This window comes from Arvicanthis niloticus, chromosome 4, assembly GCF_011762505.2.
Source record: "Arvicanthis niloticus isolate mArvNil1 chromosome 4, mArvNil1.pat.X, whole genome shotgun sequence".
Lineage (NCBI taxonomy): Eukaryota > Metazoa > Chordata > Mammalia > Rodentia > Muridae > Arvicanthis > Arvicanthis niloticus.
Genome location: NC_047661.1, coordinates 67,966,719 through 67,989,502, shown reverse-complemented (window position 1 = coordinate 67,989,502; position 22,784 = coordinate 67,966,719). Strand labels below are relative to the sequence as shown.

Here is a 22,784-nt window from a genome sequence, read left to right as displayed (position 1 = left end):
TTAAGTAATAATACTTTTAATAAAATTAACTTCTCAATAGCACATTTAATACATTAACCCTCCCCCTTCTTGGTTTCTCTGCATTGTGTGCAACATCACTTTGACTTGATTATTCATGGGTCTGTTTTATTTCCCACCTTTACTTTGCATTTGAAATCTTCCTTGGTGATTTGTACGAGTCACTTGATGCCTCAAATTAAGTCTGACCAGATCCTACTCTACTTTCTACAGTGGAGAGACTGTCTTCCCTGCCCCAGGGCTGTCCCCACCCAACCACTCAGCCCTCCAAGCACTCACCCTCAGGCATGCTAGGGGAAATTCTCCCCATTCCCAGATGCTACCATCTCCAACTACTGAGGGTCCTAGGGCAAAAAGGGCAGGGGGACTTCTAGTCTCTAGATGGGGTGAGAAGAGTAAACTGGGGAGAGGGAGATGTGTTTGGGCTCTAGGGTCATGAAGTGGCATGTCAATCACTGGTATACTTACTGCTTGCTCAAGCTAAAGCCAAGAGGCCTCTCCCAATCCTGATCTGATTGCTAGCTGGGGCTGATGGAAGGGAAGTGCTTAAAAACTGCCTACTTCTCACATGCAAAAGCCAGAAAGCTTTCTGTGGGGAAGGTAATGTGATGTGGCCCTATGGGGTAATCCCTATCTGAACACAGAGGGGAGCTGGGACACAAGGGTTGCAGAGGCCACCCAAGTTCCCTGCATGCTTTTATCTCTGTACTTGGGGTGCAGGTGGGGGAGTTCTCCCAGGCCCTAAGGACAATACTAGCACTCTGCTTCCTGACTAGGAAGTCCTTCTTGGGATGTTAACTTCTTTGAGACTCCACAAAGCCAGGAATAGTGGTGCAAACCTTGTAGTCCCAACAATTGAAGGCAGCAAGAAGATGGCTGCTAGTTTAAGGCCAGACTGAGCTAGAGACCCTGTGTCAAAAACAACAAATGAACAAAAAACCCACTACAGATGTGAAGGAAATCAGCACTAGAAACTGCAATGCCACTCCCACACTGCATGGGTGCTGGAGGCTGAATTGACAAGCAGTTGCTGGCTCATTCATGGAATAGCTCCACCTGGCTCCTGACCCCACCTGTAGCAAGGTGGACAGAGGTGATTTCAAGGACTTCCTCAGGGTGGCCTGGGAGAATCTGCCTTAGGAGGGCTGGACATTAGGGAGTAGGGGTTTCTTAATGATGGCCAGGCTCTCAGCCCAGCCTCACCGAGCTTCCGATGACCAGTGTGTACCCTTGCAAAGACCCTGGGACAGAGCCCCTCATGTACTTGCCCCGCACTTAAACCTAAGGATTCTCAGAATCAACCCCAGCAGACTGGAAGCTCCCAATCTTAGCTAGCAGCCTGCTCTAGCCCTGTCCCCAGGGGTAGGGCAGCTCAGCCACCGGCCTCTATTCTTTTTTCCCCCATACTTTTATACATTCTACTGGGCTCAGGGGCCCACAATGCTACTAAACTTTAAGCTATCTGAGTATCGTCTACTAAGTAACTAGTAATTCTTTTTCTTTCTCTAGGATTATATGAAATAAATTTGAATTATTTTGTAGTATTCTCTTCTTTTAAACCCCTCGGTTTTTCTTTCTCTTCTCATTTTTTTTTTTTTTTAATTTTTTTGGTTAAAAAAAATCTATTTCTCTTAAATCTCACACCTCTGAGGGCTTCAGTAGGCCTGTTAGGCCTCAGTTCTGGCTTTTCCCTCCTGACTGCCGCTGGCACAGGGCAGAGAAAGGAGGGACACTCCAGGACCCTCAATCCTTAGTCCCAAAGCTTCTTCCTTTCTGGTTAATTCCTTCCTTTGTTTGGCTCTGCCGGCTCCCCTGAGGGGGAGGGGGAGGGGAGCCCACAAAGTGGAATCCAATCTACTGGTGGGGGCCCCAGAAGGGACCAACTCCCTATCCCCTCGCCTCCATCCATCCCAGGATGCTCCCCCAAGAAAAGCAAATGACATTTCTCCCCAAAAAAAAGTGGGGGAAAAAAAAAGAACATAAACCCGAACATATATTAAAAACTTTTTTTTAAGATTTAACTCTGAATACAAATGTATTTTTTTCTTCTCTCCCTACATATATTCTAAACCTTCTAAAGTTTTTTTAAGGATCACTTTATCATAAAATAAAATATCCTTTTCATATAATAAATTACCTAATAAAAAGTCTTTTTTTCATATTAGCCCAGGTTCTTTGCTACATTTATACGGTAATAAATGCCTTTATTAAAATAGAATATTAAATTATAAAGAACTGCTTTTTTTCTTTTTTTGCTATTTTGTTTCCTCTCCTCTGTTGGTCGCCCATCTCACTCCCCCACTGCTTTGTTTTGCTGCTCGCTCACTTTTGCGCTTGTTTCTAGGAAAGGCTCACTCAGCAAGGGTGGGATTGGATCTGTGGAGCCCCTAGCGTAACAGTCTTTTGCCTTTGTGGGTAAGGAGTGGAGAGGGGGAGGGGATCGACAGACAGACATCCCTTCTTCCCACCCCCCTCCCGCCCCCCGTCCCCGGGCAGCCCAGGGTGCCCATTTGGTTTGGTTTCTATTGTACAGACATCTCAAGATGGCTCACATTGGTGGAAAGGAGGGAAGCTGCCACAGGCCAGTTTTCTGGGCTGTGACCTCCTTCCTCTCCCCTCCCAGGCTGGTGGTCTGGAGGGGAAGGCTGAGGAGAGGCAAGTTAATTCACAAGAGGCAAAAAGAGAGAGACCTCCCTCTGCCCTCATCCCATGTCCTTTCCCCATCCAGGAAGAGTGGGACTCCTGAGCTAGAGCTCAGTACAGTCCCACCCAACTATATACAAGCATCTCCTGGGCCTCCTGTTCACCCATGCTCTCCTGGCCCGGCCAGCGGAACCAGGAGGGTAGGAGGCTGCTGGCAGACACAGTGAGCAAGAGCGGTAAGGGGGTGCTAGACCTGTCACAATACCTGATTCTTGTAACAGGCTCCACTGCACCCCAATCCTGCTGTGCCCCGGCCTGATCCCTCACCAAAGATCTGGCCTCTCTCCTCAGCCAGTGGGTAAGACAGAGAATTCATGATTTGTGGCTAATAAGGATTCAATAATGGTTCAGCTAGGTGCAGAGAGGTCAGGGGTAGGCCACTGCAGGTGAGGGGGAGGGGAACCCTTCCAGCCACATCTCTCTTGCCCCAGGACTTCTACTTTTTTGCTTTCCCTTCACTTAGGCAGAAAATCCAGGATAAGTACTACTCCCTAATTATAATGCCCATAGATGATAAAGGTGGGGTTCCAACCTTTTATGTATCCCCACTATTAGTTTCGGCTATGTGCCCCATTATTAGTTTCCCATCTCAAATTGTCACTGAGGCTAGAACTACATTCCATCAAGAACTGGAGCTGATTCTTTGGAGGAGTGGGGAAAGGGCTGTCCACTACATGAAGAGGTACTGAGGGTGGGGGCTATCAAACGTTCTGCAGACTTCTCTCCCAGGAAGATGATATCCCCAAAGCTAGGCTAGAAGAGGCAAGAGGAACAAGGGACTGAAAGTAACAGCTGGCTGGGGGTGGAGGGAGAGGGGAAATCGAAGAAATAGAAAAAAAAAAAAAAAAAAAAAAAAAAAAGCAAAGGGCAGATCCAGAGGAAAAAACTTCGGAAAAACCAAGAAAAACGTTGGAGGGGAAAGAAGGCCCTCTTTTCAGATCTCTCTAGCCCAGCTTTGTAAGACAGGTAAGTTGTGAGCCCTTTATGACATCCTCCTCCTCCACCCCAGGAAATCTACCCAGATCTTTAATAGGCCCCATCTCCTTATACTGTTGGGAACTCAGGATGTATGTGTGGGGGAGGGGTAAAGGGTCATGTTAGGAGACAGGAGATCAGGAGCAGAGGGCTGGGGGTCACTAAGAGCACCTCTAGCTACAGATAGCAATTCTCCCTGTACTTACCCCTCCAGAGAAGGGGCAAAATGACACATGGATAGGGAGAAGGGAAAGGTCAGGATGGATGTCCTGGTGGCCACTTCAGGCTAAACAAAAGCTTCTCTTAGCTGCTTCCAGATTTAAGGGTGTGTTGAGGTATCAGAGTTGTAACTCTAGTAAAACTTATGGCCCCTCCCAAAGGGTAACCGGAGGCTCGGAAAGTGGCCCCGCCTCCAGCTACTCAGGCCTCCCCTTCCCCACCCCAGCGAGTGAATATTTCCAAGCACCTTGCCCTGGAGTCACTGATTTTTCAAAAAGCTCTACAGGTCCAGGGCGGCACCCTTGGGAGCGGGCCCAGGAGACCAGGGACATGGAGCTTAGGAAAATATTCGGATGGCTTGTGTGGCGGTGATGTGGCAGACAGGACACTCGGGGTCCGTCCTCTCGCAGATGCGTACTGCACACTCCATGCAGAAAAGGTTGTGTCCACAGGGCACCAGGGCTGCTGTCACTTCGCTCTCAAAGCACACCATGCAGTCCCGCCCACCGCCGGGGCTCCGCAGCCCGCCGGCCCCCAGTTTAGAGAAACCCTGCAGTGGCTCTCCGGGAGGCCTCCGAGGGAGCCCGGCCAGCTGCTCTGGCCCCGCAGAGGTGGCAGGAGAGCGATGAGTGCCTGGGGGCCCCGCGCGTGCCTTGGCTGAAGAAGAGGAGGCAGCAGAGGAGAAGAGCACCGAGGTGGGCGTGGCGTTCTCCTGGCCCGCCCACAGCGGGGGGCTTGTCTCCGCCACGCCATAGTACACGTCCTGCTTGCCCACGCCGTAGCCCGGAAACAGATATCCACCGTAGCCGAAGTCCCCGCCCTGCTCGCCTAGGCGCGGGGCCTCAAAGGCCGAGTCCACGCCGCACTCGCCTATGCAGCCCAGGCTGTTCTGCCTGAAGGTGGAGAGCGGCTTACAGCCTGGAGCATGCACCCGCCAGGCGTCTGAATAGCGGCTGTCCAGGGCAGCGTCGGGGCTGCCAGCCAGGAAGTCGCCGTCGCTGTTGTACTCAAGTATCTTGCCGGTGCGAACTGCTATGTGCGTCTCGATCTCCTCCCGCGCACGCTCCACGTTGCCCGGGGCGCCGGTGATCTCAAACACCGGGTCGCGGTCCCGGCTGGGAGTGATGATGTATGTGTTGGTCTGCTGCTGGATACGTTTAATGGTCGCTCCCTTGGGGCCAACCACCAGTCCCACCACGCGGTAGGGCACTCGTACACGGATGGTCACTTGGCCTGGCAGAGCAGGGGCTACGCCAAAGGCGGCGCCAGACTTGTTGCGTGAGGCTCTTATCATGGAGAAGTGCTCAGCTGCCGAGATGATCTCCCGCCGGGCTGTGGCCACGTCTTCCCGCCTCCCAGTCACCATGAACACCGGCTCCTCACCTCGCACTGGTGTCTTGATGTAGGTGTTGGTCTTGGCCCTCAGTGCCTTAATCTTGCAGCCTGGACGGAGTGGGAAAGAAATTCACAGAACAAAGGAGTTTGTACTGGGACCTTCCCCAGAATCCCAGCCTCCCAGAAATCCTTCAGTTGACCCAGTGAAACCTTCATGGCCACAAACACAGCCTACCCTCAACTTGACCAATCGATGAATGCACTAGTTTCTCTAGTGCATTTGGGGCCTTCCACGTACACTCCTCCAAGACCATCTCCTTCAAAGTCTTTGAGAAAAGCTTCGAACTGAAAACCTCACAAACTCTTCTCTAAGCACCTGGTCTTCCATTCCATCCATCTCACCTTCCTCTCAGTCACTGTTCCTGATCTTTGCTCAAAGCTCCAAAGCACTCATTAACCCAGTCTACCCATGTGACTTCCATTCATTAAAAGTCTGTCCTCTAGCTCACCCAGGAACATTGGCTACTGTGTGCTGTGACCTCCCAGGCCTTCCCAGCATCCCTAGAAGTAGAGGCCAAAGTCAGAGAAACACTAAAACCGTAGCAGCAGGAGGGAGGGAGAGGCCCCACAACCTCCGTGCTTCTCCACATCATAGTTTGCAGCACCTGATTCAGTGTGGGACCCGGGGTCCAAGATGAGGCTCAAGGGGTCAGAAGAATCTCAAGGGAGAAGAAAGTAGGAAAATAGTATCATCCAGAGGACCTAACGCCTGTACTTTTGTACTCCCTGCCTGCCACCCAGGGCAGGACTGAGATGTGCTGGAGGCTGAGAAGAGGGGAACTGAGCACTTCTGGACCCCAGCTCCCACTCTGAAGGAGTATCAGGTTAGAGCTGGGAGGCTGGGGAGAGGCAGGAAGAGAAAGAAAGCGAGAGACAAAGAGAGAAGAGGGGGAAGTAGGAATGCCCATCAGAAAAGGCTGCAGACCTCAGGGGCTGGGTGGATTTGCCTGGCTTTACAGAGCTTCAGTCTCTCACCCCTCCTTCAGAGTTCAGGTGCCTATGGGGCCTAAGGCAATGGGCAGAGTGCTCTCATCCAAGCAATACTGTAGGGTGAGCAGTACACACCTTCACATGTACACGGGCCCTCTCTCATCTCAATTTTCTCCAGCAGACAAAAACCTCTGAGTTCCCGCAGCACATTTCAGTGCTGGATGCTCTTCCTCACGTACCCACCCAAAGCCAAGGGAAGACCCTTGTATAACTGCCCCAACCCTCAACTGCAGGCCTCTGGTGAGCCTGCTTTTCTTCCTCCTCCTTCCTCCATTCCCAACGTGTCTTTTCTAACCTTAATGAACTGGTGGGACACTGGGTTAGGAATGTATCTAACACATATTAGGAAGGAAAATGTGACCCCCCCCCCACTTCTTTTCAGACCTGTTGGCAGTTAAATCCTACTTGTTGCCCAGCCCACATCCTTCCACATCCTTGCTGCTTTAACGTCTGGCTGATGGCTTGATTTCAGAGGCTCGGGAGGACAGAAGCACAGCACTTTCTGCCACCTCTATTTACACGCCACCCAACGGGCATCTTGGTTCTGGCTCCAAAAACTTCAGCGGGAGTTAGGTGTCTTTGAGAGTTCTGGAGGACAACCCCGGTATAAGACTGAGGGGGAAGGAATGGCAGCACAGAGCCTAGCAGCCTCATCATCTTGGGTCTGCCACCCTGAAGAAGCATCCCACAAGTAGAGGCCAAAGTCAGAGAAACACAAAACCCGTGGGCGGCAACAAGAGGGAGGTGAGAGGCCTTCCATATACTTACAGAATGGGGAAGGCAGGGCTTATGTTCTCTGACAATATTCTACTAGGACAAATTCTACTTTTATAATGGATAGACACATTTGCTAAGGAGGCAAATTAGAGGACCCCATTAAATTCTGGTGCCTTCCAAGACCTCACTCAAATGAAGATATTAATATTCCCACCCAGCTCCAGGCTCTGAATCCCCAATGTTTGACAAGAAGGGGAAATCCAACTTTCTAAACCAGAAACCCCCAAGAGATTGAGGGAGGGGGCGCTGTGCAGGGGAGTGGCAAGCTCCCCTCCTCCACTCAGCTCTCTTCCAAACCCTCCAACCCCAATACTAGGTTGGATGAAGTGGGATATGGGGTAGGGGCCTCAGCCTGCCTCCCCTCTACTGCCAGGAACTAGCCTCCTCCTCTACTCCCGCGGAATGCAGCCCCTCCATTGTTCCCCACTGTGGGACAGCTCCTCCCCCACTCCACCTCCCAGCCCAGCCCCTTTGCAATATCCAAATCCCGCCCCCCCCCCAAGAAACTGGGAGGAGAAGGGTCCCCAAGATCCAGGTTGCTCAATTTGGGTACTTACCAACACTCCCACCCATCCAGGGATGCTGGGCTGAGAGGGTGTGGTAACATACTCCATTGACTTAATCCAACACGCCTCTCAGCACACCCAGACACGCACCCCACCCCCCATATTCCAAGTGGAGGGTTCTGTCCCCCTTCACTGACATGCCCTTCGTGCCCTGTCCCATGCATTCACTCAGAGACTTCTCTGTAGACCCCTGGCTCCAGGCCGTGGCCAGCCCAGAACAAAAGCAAGAGGAGGAGAGGCCCACGCCAGGGTTAGTACCTCCTTAGAGATTCCCCCTCCCCAAACACAGGGGCCCTCCAACTTCGGTGTGTAAGCGACCACGGGACCCCTTTTTGCCAAGGGCTCCCTCATCACCTCTCCCCAGACTGGGACCCTTCCCTGGGCCACACCCCCTTTCATTCCTACACTCAGCCCAACAAAGAGGCAGATCCTCAGTCGGGCTTCATGGACTAGGTCTCCTTCAGAGTCCCCAACTCCAACAGCAGAAGATCCCAGGAGTGCCCCCTCCCCAGTCTACACACAGATACCAGAGTAGGGGCTCCCAAGTAATTGCACATTCCGTCAGTCCTTTCAGCCAGGAGCCGACACCCCCTCCGCATAGACCCTGGGATTGGGAGGCAGCTCCCCCTCCCCTTTCCTCTCCCAGTTCCAGGATATTTCTTTGTCTACGGGCGGAGCCCCAGGGGAGGAAGGGTCCCGGGAGCCGTCCTGACTAGGGGTAGCAGGGAACTTTGTGGCACTTGGAATCTGGGCAGGGGGCGGGGCCCCCTTTGTCGGTAAGGGACAGAGCCAGAGGCGCGCAAAGAAGGAAGCGATGAACTTTCCGCGCCGGGGACGACAAGCCCCCACTCCAACCCTCGCAGTGTCCGGACGCCCGCTTACCTTGCCTGCCCACGATCTCGGCCACGTGCTCAGAGGTGGGCACGGGAACGCACTCCGTGGTGTTGCTGCTGCCCTTCAGGCGCAGCTCGGCCTCTTTGTAGAGCGCGCAGAGCTTGGCGTCGTTCGCCCCTTTGGGGGCGGTGGGGGGCTGGGGCGTCTGCGCCGCGGGGGCCGCGCTCGGGGCGGCCGGGGCCGCCGCGGGCGGCGGCGGCGGGGCCGGCTGCGGGGGGGCGGCCGGCTGCGCGGGGGCGCCGCCCCCCCCACCTCCCCCGTCCTCGCCCGCCGTGGGGGCGGGGGGCTCCCCCAAACCCAGGAGGCAGAGTTGATCAAGAGCCAGCTGAAGGGCGCGCTCGTCTTCCAGCAGCCCTCGGTCCTTAGCGCTTCCCCCGAAACATCCTAGTTCTCCAAAGCCCCCATTTCTTTCCATTATTCCAGATACCACTAGACTAGGCATGGCGAAACAAAAGCTGGGGGAGAGAGAGAGGGAGAGAGAGAGGTGGTGGAAGGGAGAAGAGGAGAGAGGAGGGGAGGGGAGAGGAGAGGAGGGGGTGTGTGGGGAGGGGGAACAAAGAGCTGGGGAGGGGGGAAGAAAGCGAGATAGAAAGATAGACCCACCCCTAAGCCCCCCTCCCCAAGCACCCTGTAACCTGACTCCCCTCGCCCCAGCCCCCGGGTGGGGGTGGGGGAAAAGAAGCAAAACCAAGAAAGCAGATCTCCTCTCTCTCCGGGGTGACGGGGTGGGGTGGGGGGCTGCGGGCCCTAGCCCCCACCCCTCCGCCTCGGACCCAGAGTCTCTACCCTCCGCCGAGCAGACGCCCCCTTAGGCTCCCGCACCGAGCCCCAGTCCCGGAGCGTCGCTCAGTGGCCCCCAATAGAGCCCAGCCCCTTCCAGCGCTCAAACTCTTTTGTTTTAAATGAACTGGATGGAGCAGCATGGAACTGACGGGAGGGGGGCGCGCCGGGGGCGCCCGGGGCATGCCGGGAGTTGTAGTTTCCCGCCCTCGGGCTCGAGGAGGAATTCCTCAACCGGGGCAAGAAGGGGATTGCGCCCCTCGGGTTCTGCCCACCAATCGCAGGAAAAGCCTCGGGTGGGCTGGGAGTCGTGGTCCGAGAAATTTCAGGAGCGGGCGGTATGCGGGAAGGGAGCGGGCGTGGAAAGGCGTTTCTCCTCCGCCCGCGGGTCCCGGGCCTCTTTCTTATGGTAATGAGGGCTGGGGCGGAGCGGCCGCGTGGCTGCAGTGCCCTCCCTTCTACCGCGCGCGATCGCGGAGTCCACGGGCTGAGGCCTCCGGGAGAGAGCTCGTGGAGCAGACAAAGCCCGCGGCTGTTACGGTGGGAGGAGCAGGTCTTTGCGTTGCGTGGGGGCCAGGAAGGGGCGTTCAGGTTGGGGTGGGACCCCCGGTAGAGGATGTGGTTCCCTCATCCCTTAGGTAGCAAGTCGTTCCCCTCCCCTAGCCCCCTAGTTCCGGGATCTCAGAGGCCACGGCTGGGAGGTGAGTTAGTTCGTGCCCCCGTGGTCAGTACAGTGACCCGGTGAGGAAGAGGAGGCATGGAGGGAGAGGATGGGGGTTGGGGCTGATCTGGGAAGCCAGAAGAGTCCTAGAGGCTTTCTGTGACTTAGTTTGGAGCCTTGAACTTTGGGTAACAGGAGTGAGATTGGGGACCCCTGAGAACCTAGATTTTTTTTTTTAAGTCCTGAGCCTCGAATATAGTGGAGATCTTTTGTTCCTTAGGATCGTCATTTCGCTGTTTCCCTCGCCTCTTTTATTCAGCCCCTTTGACCCTAGAAATACGGCGAAAGAGAGAGATCAGAAATAAGTTTTTAAGACTTGACAGGCAGTTGAAAGGGGCCTTAGAGTGTACTGCAGTCTTTTTTTTTTTTTTCTTTTTCGCCCCTACCCTGTCTTTTCTGTTTGTTTTTGTTTTGTTTTGTTTTTTGTTTTTTTTTTGTTGTTGTTGTTGTTTTGTTTTTTGGTTTTTGTTTTTTTCCCAAGAGCAGGGATCTAGAGGTCTTGAGGGCAGGCTCTAAGAACCACTTCCCCAAATTGGATAACAGTAAGAGGGTATGCCCCAGTGGGTAGGATGCTCCCACCCATGGGGGAGGGTTCCTTTGGGAACAGAAATCTGAACTAGTCGTGAGGTACAGTTTTGCATGAAGGTAGGGCAGTAAATTGAGATAATTTCACGGGGATGGGGATGCAGTGAGGCAAGAAGGGCTAGGTTTAGGCCCATTCTCCAAAATGAGTTTTGGACCGAGTGAGTTCACACATCAGTTGGAAGGCAGGAATCTGAGCTGAGAGGTGGGAGGGTCTAAGAGTTTTCCCCTTCTGTATAGCTGGTAAAGGAGAACCTTGAGCTGAGGAACCTGACTAGCTAGACTAGGGGAGGTGTCCCTGCATGGAGGATTTTATGGGAGTGGGTGCTTGTGCCCTCTAGCAGGAGTGAGAGAGGAAGACCTGCAGTGGGACACTTCACTCCTGTTCACCTCTCATCCAGGAGCCTGGACTGGGGTTCTGGATGCTGGGTGCTGGGTGTGTCTTTGGAAAAAGTTTCTACTGGAGACCAGGTGACAGTGGAGCTAACAGCTGTTTGCAGTTTTCCTGTCCTCACTGAAACAAGATTCCCCCCAGAGTTTGCCCAGTCTCTGATTTTCTCCTCACTAAACCAATTAATTAAAGCAGGAGGTTAATGACCAACAGAGCCTTAGGGATTTGGTCAGGGAGGAAAACAAAGGGTAGAATCTTTGAGTGGGGAGAGGATGCTGCTGAAGGGGAGAGGGACAGACTGAAGGTGGAGTGGGCAAGGTGGCACCCCACTGGAATCCCCCACACAGCAAAGATGCATTAGTCCTCAGGTATCTTAGCACCCCCACTCGGGGTCACACTATGACTCCAGACCTCCTCCAAGGCAGAAGAGAGCACATGTGAGCCTGGCATTTGGAGGGCAAGGTATGTGTGAAGGACTCAGGTGTACCCACAGGAAGAGGCGTCTGCCGGCCTGATAGACCAGAGTTGCCGTGGGGGCAAGGGAACTGCTCTTGTTCCTGTGGCTCAGGCCTCCTTTGTTCAGGCTAAGGCCACTCAGTCTGGGCTGCTGTGCGTGTGGGCCCTGCTTTGCTTCCCTTCCCTGGTGTCTGTGCACACCTAGGGATATGAGGACAGAGGCCTAACTGAAGCCACTCCCTCCATTCTGCCCGTGACAGAAGAGTGTGGAAGGTGTGTTTTGGTCCCCTTCAGGACTCAGGACTCAGGACTCTCTATCTGTACACCTCTGCCTGTCTGTGTCTATCTCTATGTTCCTGTCTCTGTCCCTTCCTTCCCCTCTCCTACCCTCCTCTTCTCTCCCAACTCCTGTTTTCATGCTGAGGAATCAAAGGACCTCGTTTAGTTGTTGAATTGGCTGTGGGCATTAAATAGTTATGTGTATTTGTGTGTTTATGCATGCATGGGTGCAGGACAGGAAAGGTGACCCAGTGTGAGGAGGACCTGGTGGAGGCCCAAGGACAGGAATGTGGTAAAGTCTGTATTGTGAGACCCGTTTCTCTGTTCTGAGCACTGTTGAGTACCTGTGTTTGGCTGTCTACACAGTGACTACCAAAGTAGAAGGATACACCTAACACCAGAGCCATGGGAAGGGAGGGAGACATAGGAGACTGTCACCAAGCCTCACCAAGCAGGATGGCCTTGGTCTATCACCCCTGCCCCTGTGCCCTGCTCCTCACAGGCTGCTGCACGATCCTTGTCAGTTCAGCCTCCCTCATTCTTTTTGTTTGTTTGTTTTGTTTTGTTTTTCCGAGTCAGGGTTTCTCTGTGTAGTCCTGGCTGTCCTGGAACTCACTCTGTAGACCAGGCTGGCCTCGAACTCAAAAATACACCTGCCTCTGCCTCCCAAGTGCTGGGATTAAAGGTGTGTGCCTCCCTCATTCTTTATGGGGTTTCCACTTGCCTTTTTGTTTTTTATTAAATTGTATTTCATTTATATATTATGGGTGTCCACATATACACATGAAAGTCAGAGAACAACTTGTGGGAACAGGTTTTGTCTTCCTTCACCACATGAGGCCTGGGGAATGAGGAGTGAACTCCAGTTGTCAGGTTTGGCTGCAAGTCCCATTATCTTGGCCGCCTTTTTTCTCTCTCTTTCTTTCTTTCTTTCTTTCTTTCTTTCTTTCTTTCTTTCTTTCTTTCTTTTTTCTTTCTTTCTTTTTTGAGGCAGGGTCTCATGTAACCTAGGCTGGCCTGAAATGAATTATGTAACTGAATAGCTGAGACTGGCCTTGAACTCCAGTGTCCACCTCATAACTACTGGTATCACATGTATGTGCCACCACACCTGGCCTATTTTTCTTTTTTCTTTTTTCTTTTTTTTTTTTTTGTTGTTGTTTGTTTGTTTTGTTTTTTTGGAGACAGGGTTTCTCTGTGTAGCCCTGGCTGTCCTGGAACTCACTCTGTAGACCAGGCTGGCCTCGAACTCAGAAATCCGTCTGCCTCTGCCTCCCAAGTGCTGGGATTAATTATTTTCCTTTCTTAATACCTTGTGTTGGAAGTACTGCTGAATGTCTAGCCTCTGCCTTTCTTGCTGAACGTGCAGCCAGTTTTCTTTCTTAGGCTGGAGTGCAGTGTTTTGCAGTGTTTTGTGTGTCCGTGCATGTGAGAGTGTGTGTGTGTGTGCTTGTGTGTGTGTGTGCGCGCTTGTGTGCCACAACTCACATGTGAAAGGCAAAGGACAACTTGAGGCAATTCTGGGGGTTACACTCAGGTCTTCAAACTTGGGGGCCAGCTCCTTTACCTTGCCTGCCTTCAACTTAGTTCAGCTAATGAGAATATATTGAGTAAAATTCTGCAGGTTGTAAAAAAGGGCCTCAGACTTGATCCCTGCTCTCATGGAGACACAGGAACTGGCCTACATTGCTAAGGCGATAAATGGGGGTAAAACTATCTTTGGGGCTTGAAGAGCCACCAAGGCAGGAGGGGTAGGTCGCTGGCCCTTTGTCTCTCTGCCTCATCTTCAAGCCTTTTGCAGCCCGAGGCTTAGACCTAAACACATTTCTGCTCCCCACTGCCAGATCCCCTGCACTATCCATGACTCCCCCAGGGAAAGCAACTCCGAGGGGCTGGGGTGGAGCCTAGGCCCCACAGGACAGCTGGCTAACAAGGCCCCTCTGGGACTCTGTTCTGGGCCCAGGCATTCAGGAGGCTGTGATACTGGAGCTGTGACAGTTGGCCCTTAGATTCCCCACCCAGTGGCGCCAGCTCTGGTTTCGGGCTGGGTGAGGGAGGGGATTAGTTGCCCTCCTGGGACAGGGAGGCAGTAAGCATGGCCCCTCGAGAGTATACCAGTGAGGATGGTTCCTCCCTGGGATAGAGCGGTAGGTTGGATGTGAGGAAGGGCCTGGGTGAACTGCTGAATGCAATGCATGAAGTAGACTATTATGTGCAGGAGGTCAGAGCAAGAGCAGTTGCGTGAGGTTTAGCCCTGTCCAATAGCCCCCTTTTCAGGGGCATGCGGCCCAGAGGCTCAGGTCAGTGACTCTTGTGCACCATCCTGTTTCCTTTGCAGAAAAGGGAAGAGGATGCCAGAGGAGTGAGTGAGGAAGGACCTACCATTTCTGAAGCCTCTCTTCTTATGTCTTCAGACTTTATATTCAAGCATACAATATTATTTTATTACATGTATTCAGTGTTTGTGTGTACCATATCCTGAGTAGAGATCAGAGATTCTCTCTCTTTTTTTTAGTGATATATTTATTCTACATACATTTTACCTGCATATGTATCTGTGTGAGGGTTGTCGGATGCTCTGGAACTGAAATTACTGACAGTTTTGAGTTGCCATGTGAGTGCTGGGAACTGAACCCAGGTCCGCTGGAAGAACAGTTGGTGCTCTTGTTTGTTGTTAGTGGTGGTGGGTTTTTTTTTTTTTTTTTTTTTTTTTTTTTTTTTTTTTTTCGAGACAGGGTTTCTCTGTGTAGCCCTGGCTGTCCTGGGACTCACTCTGTAGACCAGGCTGGCCTCGAACTCAGAAATACACCTGCCTCTGCCTCCCAAGTGCTGGGATTAAAGGCGTGCGCCACCACTGCCAGCAAGGCACACAATCAGTGCTCTTGCTATGTCTGTCTAGGCCAGAGCTTCTCTCCTACCATGAAGGTCCTAGGGATTGAATTTAAGGCTTGGGCTTGGCAGCAAGCACCTTTATCTGTTAGGCCAACTCACCTGACCTTTAAATAATTCAATCTTCATAATCCCATGGAAATGCAATTTCTACCTGTGCTTGTCATAAGAAACCTGAGGCTCAGAGATGTTAAGCAACTTTCCCCAGTTACATAGCTAAGTGGAAACAAAATGAGAGCTATCTGACTCCATCCCTGGGCCCCCAGAGGTGGACAGTGGCATTAAGTGCTTTGAGACTTTGGAGAGAGTGAGCAGTTTGGGGAGGCTTCCTGGCTGTGGTGGGCCCGTTGGAATCAATAAAAAAGAAATAAGGTTCGGGGGGAAGGGAGAGGATTGAGGTAGTGTTTCTGGGGGTTTTGTGGGAAGGAGGCTTGCTAGTTAGACATTTGCCGCCTTTCACCAATTTGGGGGAGCATTGGGTATGTGTGGCCACCAGGTGGCGCTGCAGGACAGTCGCCTTTACCTCCCACTGGTCAGGAGGGCCAGGGCTCAAGTCTGACTCCTTGTGGAACCATTCTCCATGCACAACTTGGGCTCCCAGTGGGTCCTCCGTTTTTTGGCACAGCTTCTAACACGTGGAAGACAGGAAATCTTGATACCAGTCTATTCCAGATTCAGAATGGAAACCCAAAATAGACCCCCCCCCCCAACAGCTTACTCTGCCTTCCTGTCCTGTGCCTTCCTGAGTTCCTTGGAGATGCTGTTTAGGGAAATTGTTAAGGATACAGGCATTGAGTCCAACTGGCTGGGTCTACATGGAAATAATAATTACCTAATAAAGATTTAAAAGTTTTCATCCAGTGAAGATTTGTTGTGGACATTGTCCTAGGCACTGAGGTGAGGCCAGTATTCTGTTGGGGTAGGAGAGCATGAGTAAGCCATTGGTGTCCTTGAGGTTAGTGACAGTCACTATGAAGAAAATAAAGCAGGGGATGGAGACAGAAGGAGTTGATGTTTGTTTTTATTTGGGGGAGAGCTCCTTGTTTTAGGGACAGCCTCTTACTGTGTAGTCCTGGCTGGCCTAGAACTCACTATATAGACCAAACAGGCTCCTCCAGCTCAGATCTGTCTGCTTCTGCCTAGGGACTGCTGGGATTAGAGATGTGTGCCACCACACCAGGCACTTTTTGTTTTATTTTGAGAGGTCCTCTTGTCACCCCGTTCTCGTCCTTGAACTTGCTATAGCTAAAGAGGACATCAAAATCCTGGTCTTCCAGTCCTGGCCTCCCAAATGTTGAGATTGCTGGCGTGTCCCACCACACCTGCCTGAGAAAGGATGGTCTCTGGATGCCTGGAAAGCAGCAGGGTGATTGTCTCTGAAGTTGCTACAGTACTATTAGCTTGCTTCTTCTGTTTGCACTTTCCTTCCCAGCATTTTTCTTTCTGTGTGTGAAGTCCTTGACCCTTCTCACAGCAGCTCTACAGAGTAACAGGCACTGCCTTAGGACCTAAGAACCCTGACTGTTTAATTGTGGCTCTGTCTCCAAAGGTTCACCACCCCCAGCTTCCCTTACTTCCGGTAAATGACATCACCACCCACCTGGTTGCTCAAGCCTGAAAATGGAGCCTTCTGGGATTTCTGCCTTTCCTGTGACTTGTACCCAGTGCTTCAACAAGGCCTCTCAATTAAACCTCAAATTTATTTCCTGCCTGGCTGGTGGGATGGCTTTGGTTAAGAGAACTGCCTGCTCTTCAAGAAGAACTGGGTTCAATTCCCAGCTTCCAGATGCTGGCTCACTAGCTTCAGTTTCAGAGGATCTAGTGCCTTCTTCTGGTCTTTGTGGGCATCAGGCACACATGTGTCACACAGATATACATCCAGGCAAAATAAACATTTAAAATTGAGGGGAAAAAAATTCTGCCAGGCCTGGTAGTATAACTTGGATGCCAGCATTTGACAAGTGGAGGCAGGAGGATCAGGAGTTTCATGGTGGTTACATCTATACACCAAACTTGAAAACAGTTTGGGCTACATGACACCCTGCCAAAAATACTTTTAGAGAACCCTAAAATGCTGCTCAAATGTTCTCTGTGGCCATTTATCTAGCTGGCTCCCTGTCTCATGGTTAGAATGTCCTTTTTGGCCTGTCTGCTTGTCCAGCTGGACCACCTGTTCCTCTCCTCCTCCTCCCTCTCAACCCTTGCTTGGATACTGCTTGTTCATTTTGCAGGATGGAACTTTATGCGAATGACACCCCCGCCCCCAGGAACCTCCCCTGTCTCCTTTGGGTGGCCCTTACCATTTTGCCACTCCAGTAACTGCTTCCATTTGTGACCCCACTGTGCTTACAATCTCCTTAAGGACTGGGATTAGATCTCGTGCACTCCTGCCTTCCCAGCGTCTGGTAAGGAGACACTTGCTGACTAGAAGCTGGATATGCTCATCCCTCCTTGGACATCTGTCACATCCCGACTGCTGGCTCTCCAAGTGCTGCTTTCCACTGTGCCTCCCCATCTCCTCCCTCAGTCCTCAGCCCCGAGAGGGCGGGCGCTGTCTGCATGAGATTTGGCATGTAGCATCACTAGGCACCTCTGCTCTCCAGCACCTAGTCTGGAACTCCTAGACTGTATGGATGCCATTCACACTGCTCCTCTTTGGCTAATGACCCAAAAGAGATCTCAGAGCGTACCCATTCCCTCAGCCCTGACAGCTAAAAGATGCTTAAACAAACTATGCATAGCTTGCTTTCCCTTCCAGACCTCTGCTCTGAAATGACCTGGCCATGTATATAGGTACTCTGGCACCTCATGTGCTACAAGTCACAGTCGTGTAAAGGCTGTCTTGGGACATCACCCAGTGTCTCTAAAGTCTGGCACACAGCAGGTGCTGCTAACAAATGTGTTGAGTCAATGAATACAAGAAGAAAAAAAGTATCATGTGATTCTGAACAAGTCACTCTTTATCCTTTGGCCATGTGTGTGTGTGTGTATGCGCGCACGCGCGCGCGTGCAGTTGTATGTGCACTCATGTTCACGTATGTACAACATGAGAGCCAGAAGAAGACACCCAGTGTCCTGTTCCATGACTGCCTTATTTCCTTGAGATGGGTTCTTCCTGGCCCTGAGCTAGGCTGCCAGCCAGCACATGCCCGTGATTTTCCTGTTTCTGCTCACACAACACTGGAGTTAAAGGCACGTATGCTTTTTTTTTTTTTTTTTTTTTTTTTTGGTTTTTTGAGACATGGTTTCTCTGTGTAGCCCTGGCTGTCCTGGAACTCACTCTGTAGACCAGGCTGGCCTCGAACTCAGAAATCCGCCTGCCTCTGCCTCCCAAGTGCTGGGATTAAAGGCGTGCGCCACCACCGCCCGTCACGTATGCTTTTAATGTGTGCTGAAAATCTGAACTCAGGTCCTCAAGTTTGAGCAGGGAGCACTCTTGTTGTGGAGACAGGGCCTCACTGTATAGCTGCAACTGACCAGGAACCCTGGACCTTAGTTTTCTCTTCTGTGAAATGAAGACAAGAGGAATGTGAGACATCCTCTGGTGTTCTGGAGTGTGGTATTCTGACAAGTATTTAGCAACCAGGAAGGAAAGGAACCCTGCTTTGTAGCAATTGCCAGTTCCCAAGATAAATTCTCTTCCCATGACTGACTACAGAGTGAGCAATGGGCTGTCACTAGCACGCACAAGCCATGAATCTCCAGCTCAACACCTCGGGTGATGTGGCTCCAGCTGGAGACAGACTCTGGATAATTTCTAGGTTCCACGTTCTCTGGTTCCTGGGCTGCAGTTTTCCCTGGAAGCCCAAGGGTTAGATGTCAGGCTGCTTCCTGCACACAGTTCCAGAAGTTGGAGAAGCTGACACCTCTATCGCTTGTCCTTCAAGCCACCTGTATGCTCATCCAGGTAGTTGACTGTACATGTCTCTGGCAGCATTCACAGACTAACTCAAGCCTGTTGGTTGGCCCAAGTCCTGATGTTCAAAGCTAGGCGTGCAGATATTGAGTAACAACTTGGGATTCTATGTACTGTAGCCTACCCTGGTAAGGAAGTTTGACTCCTTTGACCTCTGACCCTGTTGATGTCAGTCAGCCTTCCCTTAGAATGCCTCCTTCCGTCCCTAAGGTTTCTTCCTCACCTATCCTTCCTCTGTCCACACCACCCACTGTTTCTTTCCTTCTCCCCCTCTGCCTGGCTGTTCAAGTGGATGTTTGCAGGTTGGAGGATACTGTTCATTACTAATGAACTCTGGCCTGCATCTCTGAGCCTGAATTCCTTGTCTATCAAGGAAAAATAATAGTAGCAGTTACTACGGGGGATTTTTGTGGCCCTTGAGAAGCAATATGTCACGTACTGATGGCGTCGAGTACCCAGAAAGTGCTTAATAAGCAAGGTATGGCAGCAAATGCCTTTGATCTTAGCACTCAGGAGGCAGAGGCAAGCAGAACTCTGTGAGTTCCAGAGCAGTCTGGTCTACGTGGTAACAAATAGCCTGGTAACAGGCTATAGCAAGACCATAACTAAAAAGAAAGAAAAAAAATAAACAAAAAATAAAGTGCCTAATAAATGTTGCTGTTTGTTTTGTTTTTTTGTTGTCAGGCTGGCTTCAGACTCATAGTGATCCTTCTAGTTCAGTTTCCTAAACGCTGAGACTATAGGCATGAGCTGCCAGGCCTGGCTATTTAAAATATTTTTCATGTATTTGTGTGTGTGTGTGGGGGGGGGTGAGACGTGATAAGAGAACAACTTGTAGGAGTCCCAGAGTCTTCAGGCTTGGAACATCTACCTGCTCAGCCATCTTGTTGGTCCTGTGTTTGCTCTCATTCAAACCTCAGTTTAGTTCCTCAATGGGCAAGGGGCTGGGTCTCTGCCCCTCCCTCTCTCATCGCCTCAGCAAGAGCTCCCCACTTCTTCAAGGAGGATGCTCACTGTTCTGTAATGAATGGACTAATGAACCAACTGGGGGTGACTCCCTGAGACCGGCTAAGAAGGTGGCACATTGGGCTGTTGAGATGGTTCAGCAGTTAAGAGCACTGACTGCTCTTCTGGAGAGGTCCTGAGTTCAATTCCCAGCAACCACATGGTGGCTCACAACCATCTGTAATGAGATCTGATGTCCTCTTATGGGGTGTCTGAAGACAGCTACAGTGTGTACTTACATATAATAAATAAATAAAAATCTTTGGGCCAGAGCAAGTAGGAGAAGGGAAGGGGGAAAAAGGGGGGAAAGTGGCGCTTCTCCAGCCCTGCCAGCAGGTGGCACCAGCTTCTGTCAGTCTGTTTCCCTGGCCAACTCCCTTATGCTGTATTTCCCATACTATGGGTTCTCAGCTTGCTCTGGAAAGATGGAGTCCTGAGAGCTTCAGTGGGGTGCCCAAGAGAATGGGTACCCAAGAGAAAGATGTCATCCTGGGGAGTAAAGGGCACAGACCTTGAGAGTCCCAAAGAGAATCGCTAGCTTGCTTGGGGACATGAAATGAGAGGCACTTTAAGTCAATCTGTGAGTCAAAAGCTGAGATCTAGGAAACAGACACATTATGGGACATGATGTGGTGAAATCAATCATTGAAAGAGGAAAGGGGAGGCCCCGTTTCCATGACAGCAGTATTGTTTGTGGTAAGCGGGGGACTCCTGGGTCTCTAGTGCCCATGCACAGTGACTCATCACAGGAAAGGAAGGCTGTGGAGGGACCTGGTGCTGGGGACCGGATACCCTGTGGCTCCTGCATTCTTACCCACCCTGGTCCCAGGCCTGTTACTAGGAAAGGAACTGAATGAAGGTTGGAGGAACTGAGCAGGGCAGAGGCCTGGCGCTCCACACCACACCCACGGTTCACCACCTTTAAGAATTACTGTCCCCAGTAAGACAGGCTAATAAATACTTTTGATCCTAGCACTCAGGAGGCAGATGTATCTCTGTGTCTGAGGCTAGCCTAGTCTACAGAGCAAATTCGAAGACAGCCAGGGCTGTTTTGAAAAACCTAGTTAATTAACTAATTAATTAAAAATAGAATTACTGTCTCTCTCACTGGACAGGAGAGAAAACTGTCACCCTGGCCTTACTGCACAGTAAAGGCATGAATGATAAAGATTAGAGCCCAGGACATTGTTACAAAGAGAGCAGACAAGGATGGATGGGATGGGCTGTTGAGAGAGGATGGCAGCGGGAAAGGGACGCCACAGCACTCAATCCCGCTTGTCCCCATTTGGCACACCTACAAGATAAGGAAACCAGACTGGAAATTGTTGTGTAAAAAAAAAAAAAAAAATTAGGAGCTTGACGGTGGCACACACCTTAATCCCAGCACTTAGGAGGCAGAGGGATCTCTGTGAGTTCGAGGCCAGCCTGGTCTACAGAGTGAGTTCCAGGACAGCCAGGGCTACACAGAGAAACCCTGTCTTGAAAAACAAACAAACCATAGTTAATTCCCAGCAGCCATGTGGCAGCTCACAGCTGTTTGGACTCTGCAGTTCCAGAGGATCCATCAGTGTCATGCAGATACGCAGGCAGAACAAAAATGCACCTCAAAATAAACCTTAAAAGAAAGAAAACCTAAATGTAAATAAATAAATAAGAACAAAATGAGAGGGTGCAGAGTTGGCCACGCACATATGTGATACATATTCACAAATGCAGGCAAAACATACATACAAAATAAAGTTTTTAACAAAGAGATATACTGAAAATCTCTCTAACATCACATTAAAAAGTAATCACAATAAAGAGGCTGTAGGGATGGCGGAGTGGTTTAGAGCACTGACGCTCTTCCAAAAGACCCAGGTTCAATTCCCAGCAACCACAAGGTGTAATGGCTTACAACATGTGTAACTCACACATGTAGCACAGACATATGCAGGCAAGATACCAATCCACATTAAAACAAAACAAAAAAGGGGTAACAAGTCACTTAGAGGGTAAAGGCACTTGCCAGAAATGGGGGCCTGAGCACCAACCCTAAATGCAACATAAAGTGGAAGGAGAAAACCAGTCCTAGAGTTATCCTCTGGCCTACACGTGAGCATCATCTTGACAGAGGCAAACTTCTCGGCCTGGTGTAGTCTAGAAACTGCTATAAACCCTCCTCTTTCTATCCCAAGACAGCAAACCTCAATCAATTCTGCTCCATCCAAAATCCCTTATGGACCATAAGGGGGAGGTGTCATCCAATCTGCAAGCTTACCAACCTCCCAGCCCTCGACAGGACCTGGGGGTTTCCAGACTCCCCAAGTGGTTATTAGGATAGTTTCATTCTTGTTCAGCAGTAGAGGTTTCATTGTTTCAGAACAAAATGAGTATCCCCATCCCACCCCAGGTCTTGAAGGAGAGAAGGCTAGCCCTTCAGTCTCTCTTCTCCTGCAGAAGAACTGGTGTTGGTAGGAAGAGCCTTAGACATATTTCAGCTGGGAGACAGTGTGGCATTAGCTACTGGATTTAGTTTGTGGCTTGGGGGGGACACATATCTCAGTGCATGTGTGGCGGTCAGAGCACAATCTGTGGGAGTCAGTTCTGTCCTTCCACCATGTGGGGCCTGGGATCCAACTCAGGGCATACGGTTTGGCAGTTAGTGCTGTAACACCGTGACCAAGGCAGCTCTTATAAGGGACAACATTTAACTGGAGCTGGCTTACAGGTTCAGCGGTCCAGTCCATTTTCATCAAGGTGGGAACATGGCAGCATCCAGGCAGGCATGGTGCGGGAGGAGCTGAGAGTTCTACATCTTCATCTGAAGGCTGCTAGTGGAAGACTGGCTGCCAGGCAGCTAGGATGAGGGTCTTAAGCCCACATCCATAGTGACACACCTACTCCAACAAGGCTACACCTCCTAATAGTGCCACTCCCTTGGCTAAGCGTATACAAACCATCACAGTATGTGTGTGTATGTATGTATGTATGTGTCTGTCTGTCTGTCTGTCTGTGTGAACTTTCCAGTGGGCCTCTTACCTCAGCCTCCTAAGTGCTGGGATTACAGGCATGAGCCTGGTTTAAGTTTGTTTTGTTTTATCATTATTGAGTGTTAGTACATGATAAGGTCGTATGATGGGGTGCATGCTCCAATTCATGTGTGGATGCCAGAGGACAGCTCTGTGCAATTGCTTTTCTCCATCCTTCACATGGGTTCTTGTTGGACCTCAGGTCACCAATCCTACC

At 51.0% G+C, this 22,784-nt stretch overlaps 1 protein-coding gene and 1 long non-coding RNA gene across 2 annotated transcripts; one reads left to right on the top strand and one right to left on the bottom strand.

Annotated features, from left to right (window-relative positions):
* Mex3a (mex-3 RNA binding family member A) lies at positions 1 to 9,802 on the bottom strand. The gene is made up of 2 exons (XM_034500749.2): positions 8,526 to 9,802; positions 1 to 5,358 (listed from the first exon to the last, which is right to left on the bottom strand). The coding sequence occupies exons 1-2, from the start codon at positions 8,977 to 8,979 to the stop codon at positions 4,253 to 4,255; spliced, it is 1,560 nt and encodes a 519-aa protein (XP_034356640.1). The 5' UTR covers positions 8,980 to 9,802; the 3' UTR covers positions 1 to 4,252.
* Positions 9,803 to 9,871: 69 nt separating this feature from the next.
* On the top strand, positions 9,872 to 19,207 carry LOC143442029 (uncharacterized). Its single transcript, XR_013109912.1, has 2 exons — positions 9,872 to 11,473; positions 16,185 to 19,207. It is a non-coding gene; the product is annotated as an uncharacterized LOC143442029 (long non-coding RNA).
* The last annotated feature ends 3,577 nt before the right edge of the window (positions 19,208 to 22,784 follow it).

Bases quoted from the DNA above. Each gene is read 5' to 3' on its own strand.
- Mex3a (XM_034500749.2), bottom strand. From the start codon at position 8,979: ATGCCTAGTCTAGTGGTATCTGGAATAATGGAAAGAAATGGGGGCTTT. The intron at 5,359-8,525 runs GTAAGCGGGCGT...CACTCCGTCCAG, and splicing joins CGAGATCGTGGGCAGGCAAG to GCTGCAAGATTAAGGCACTG.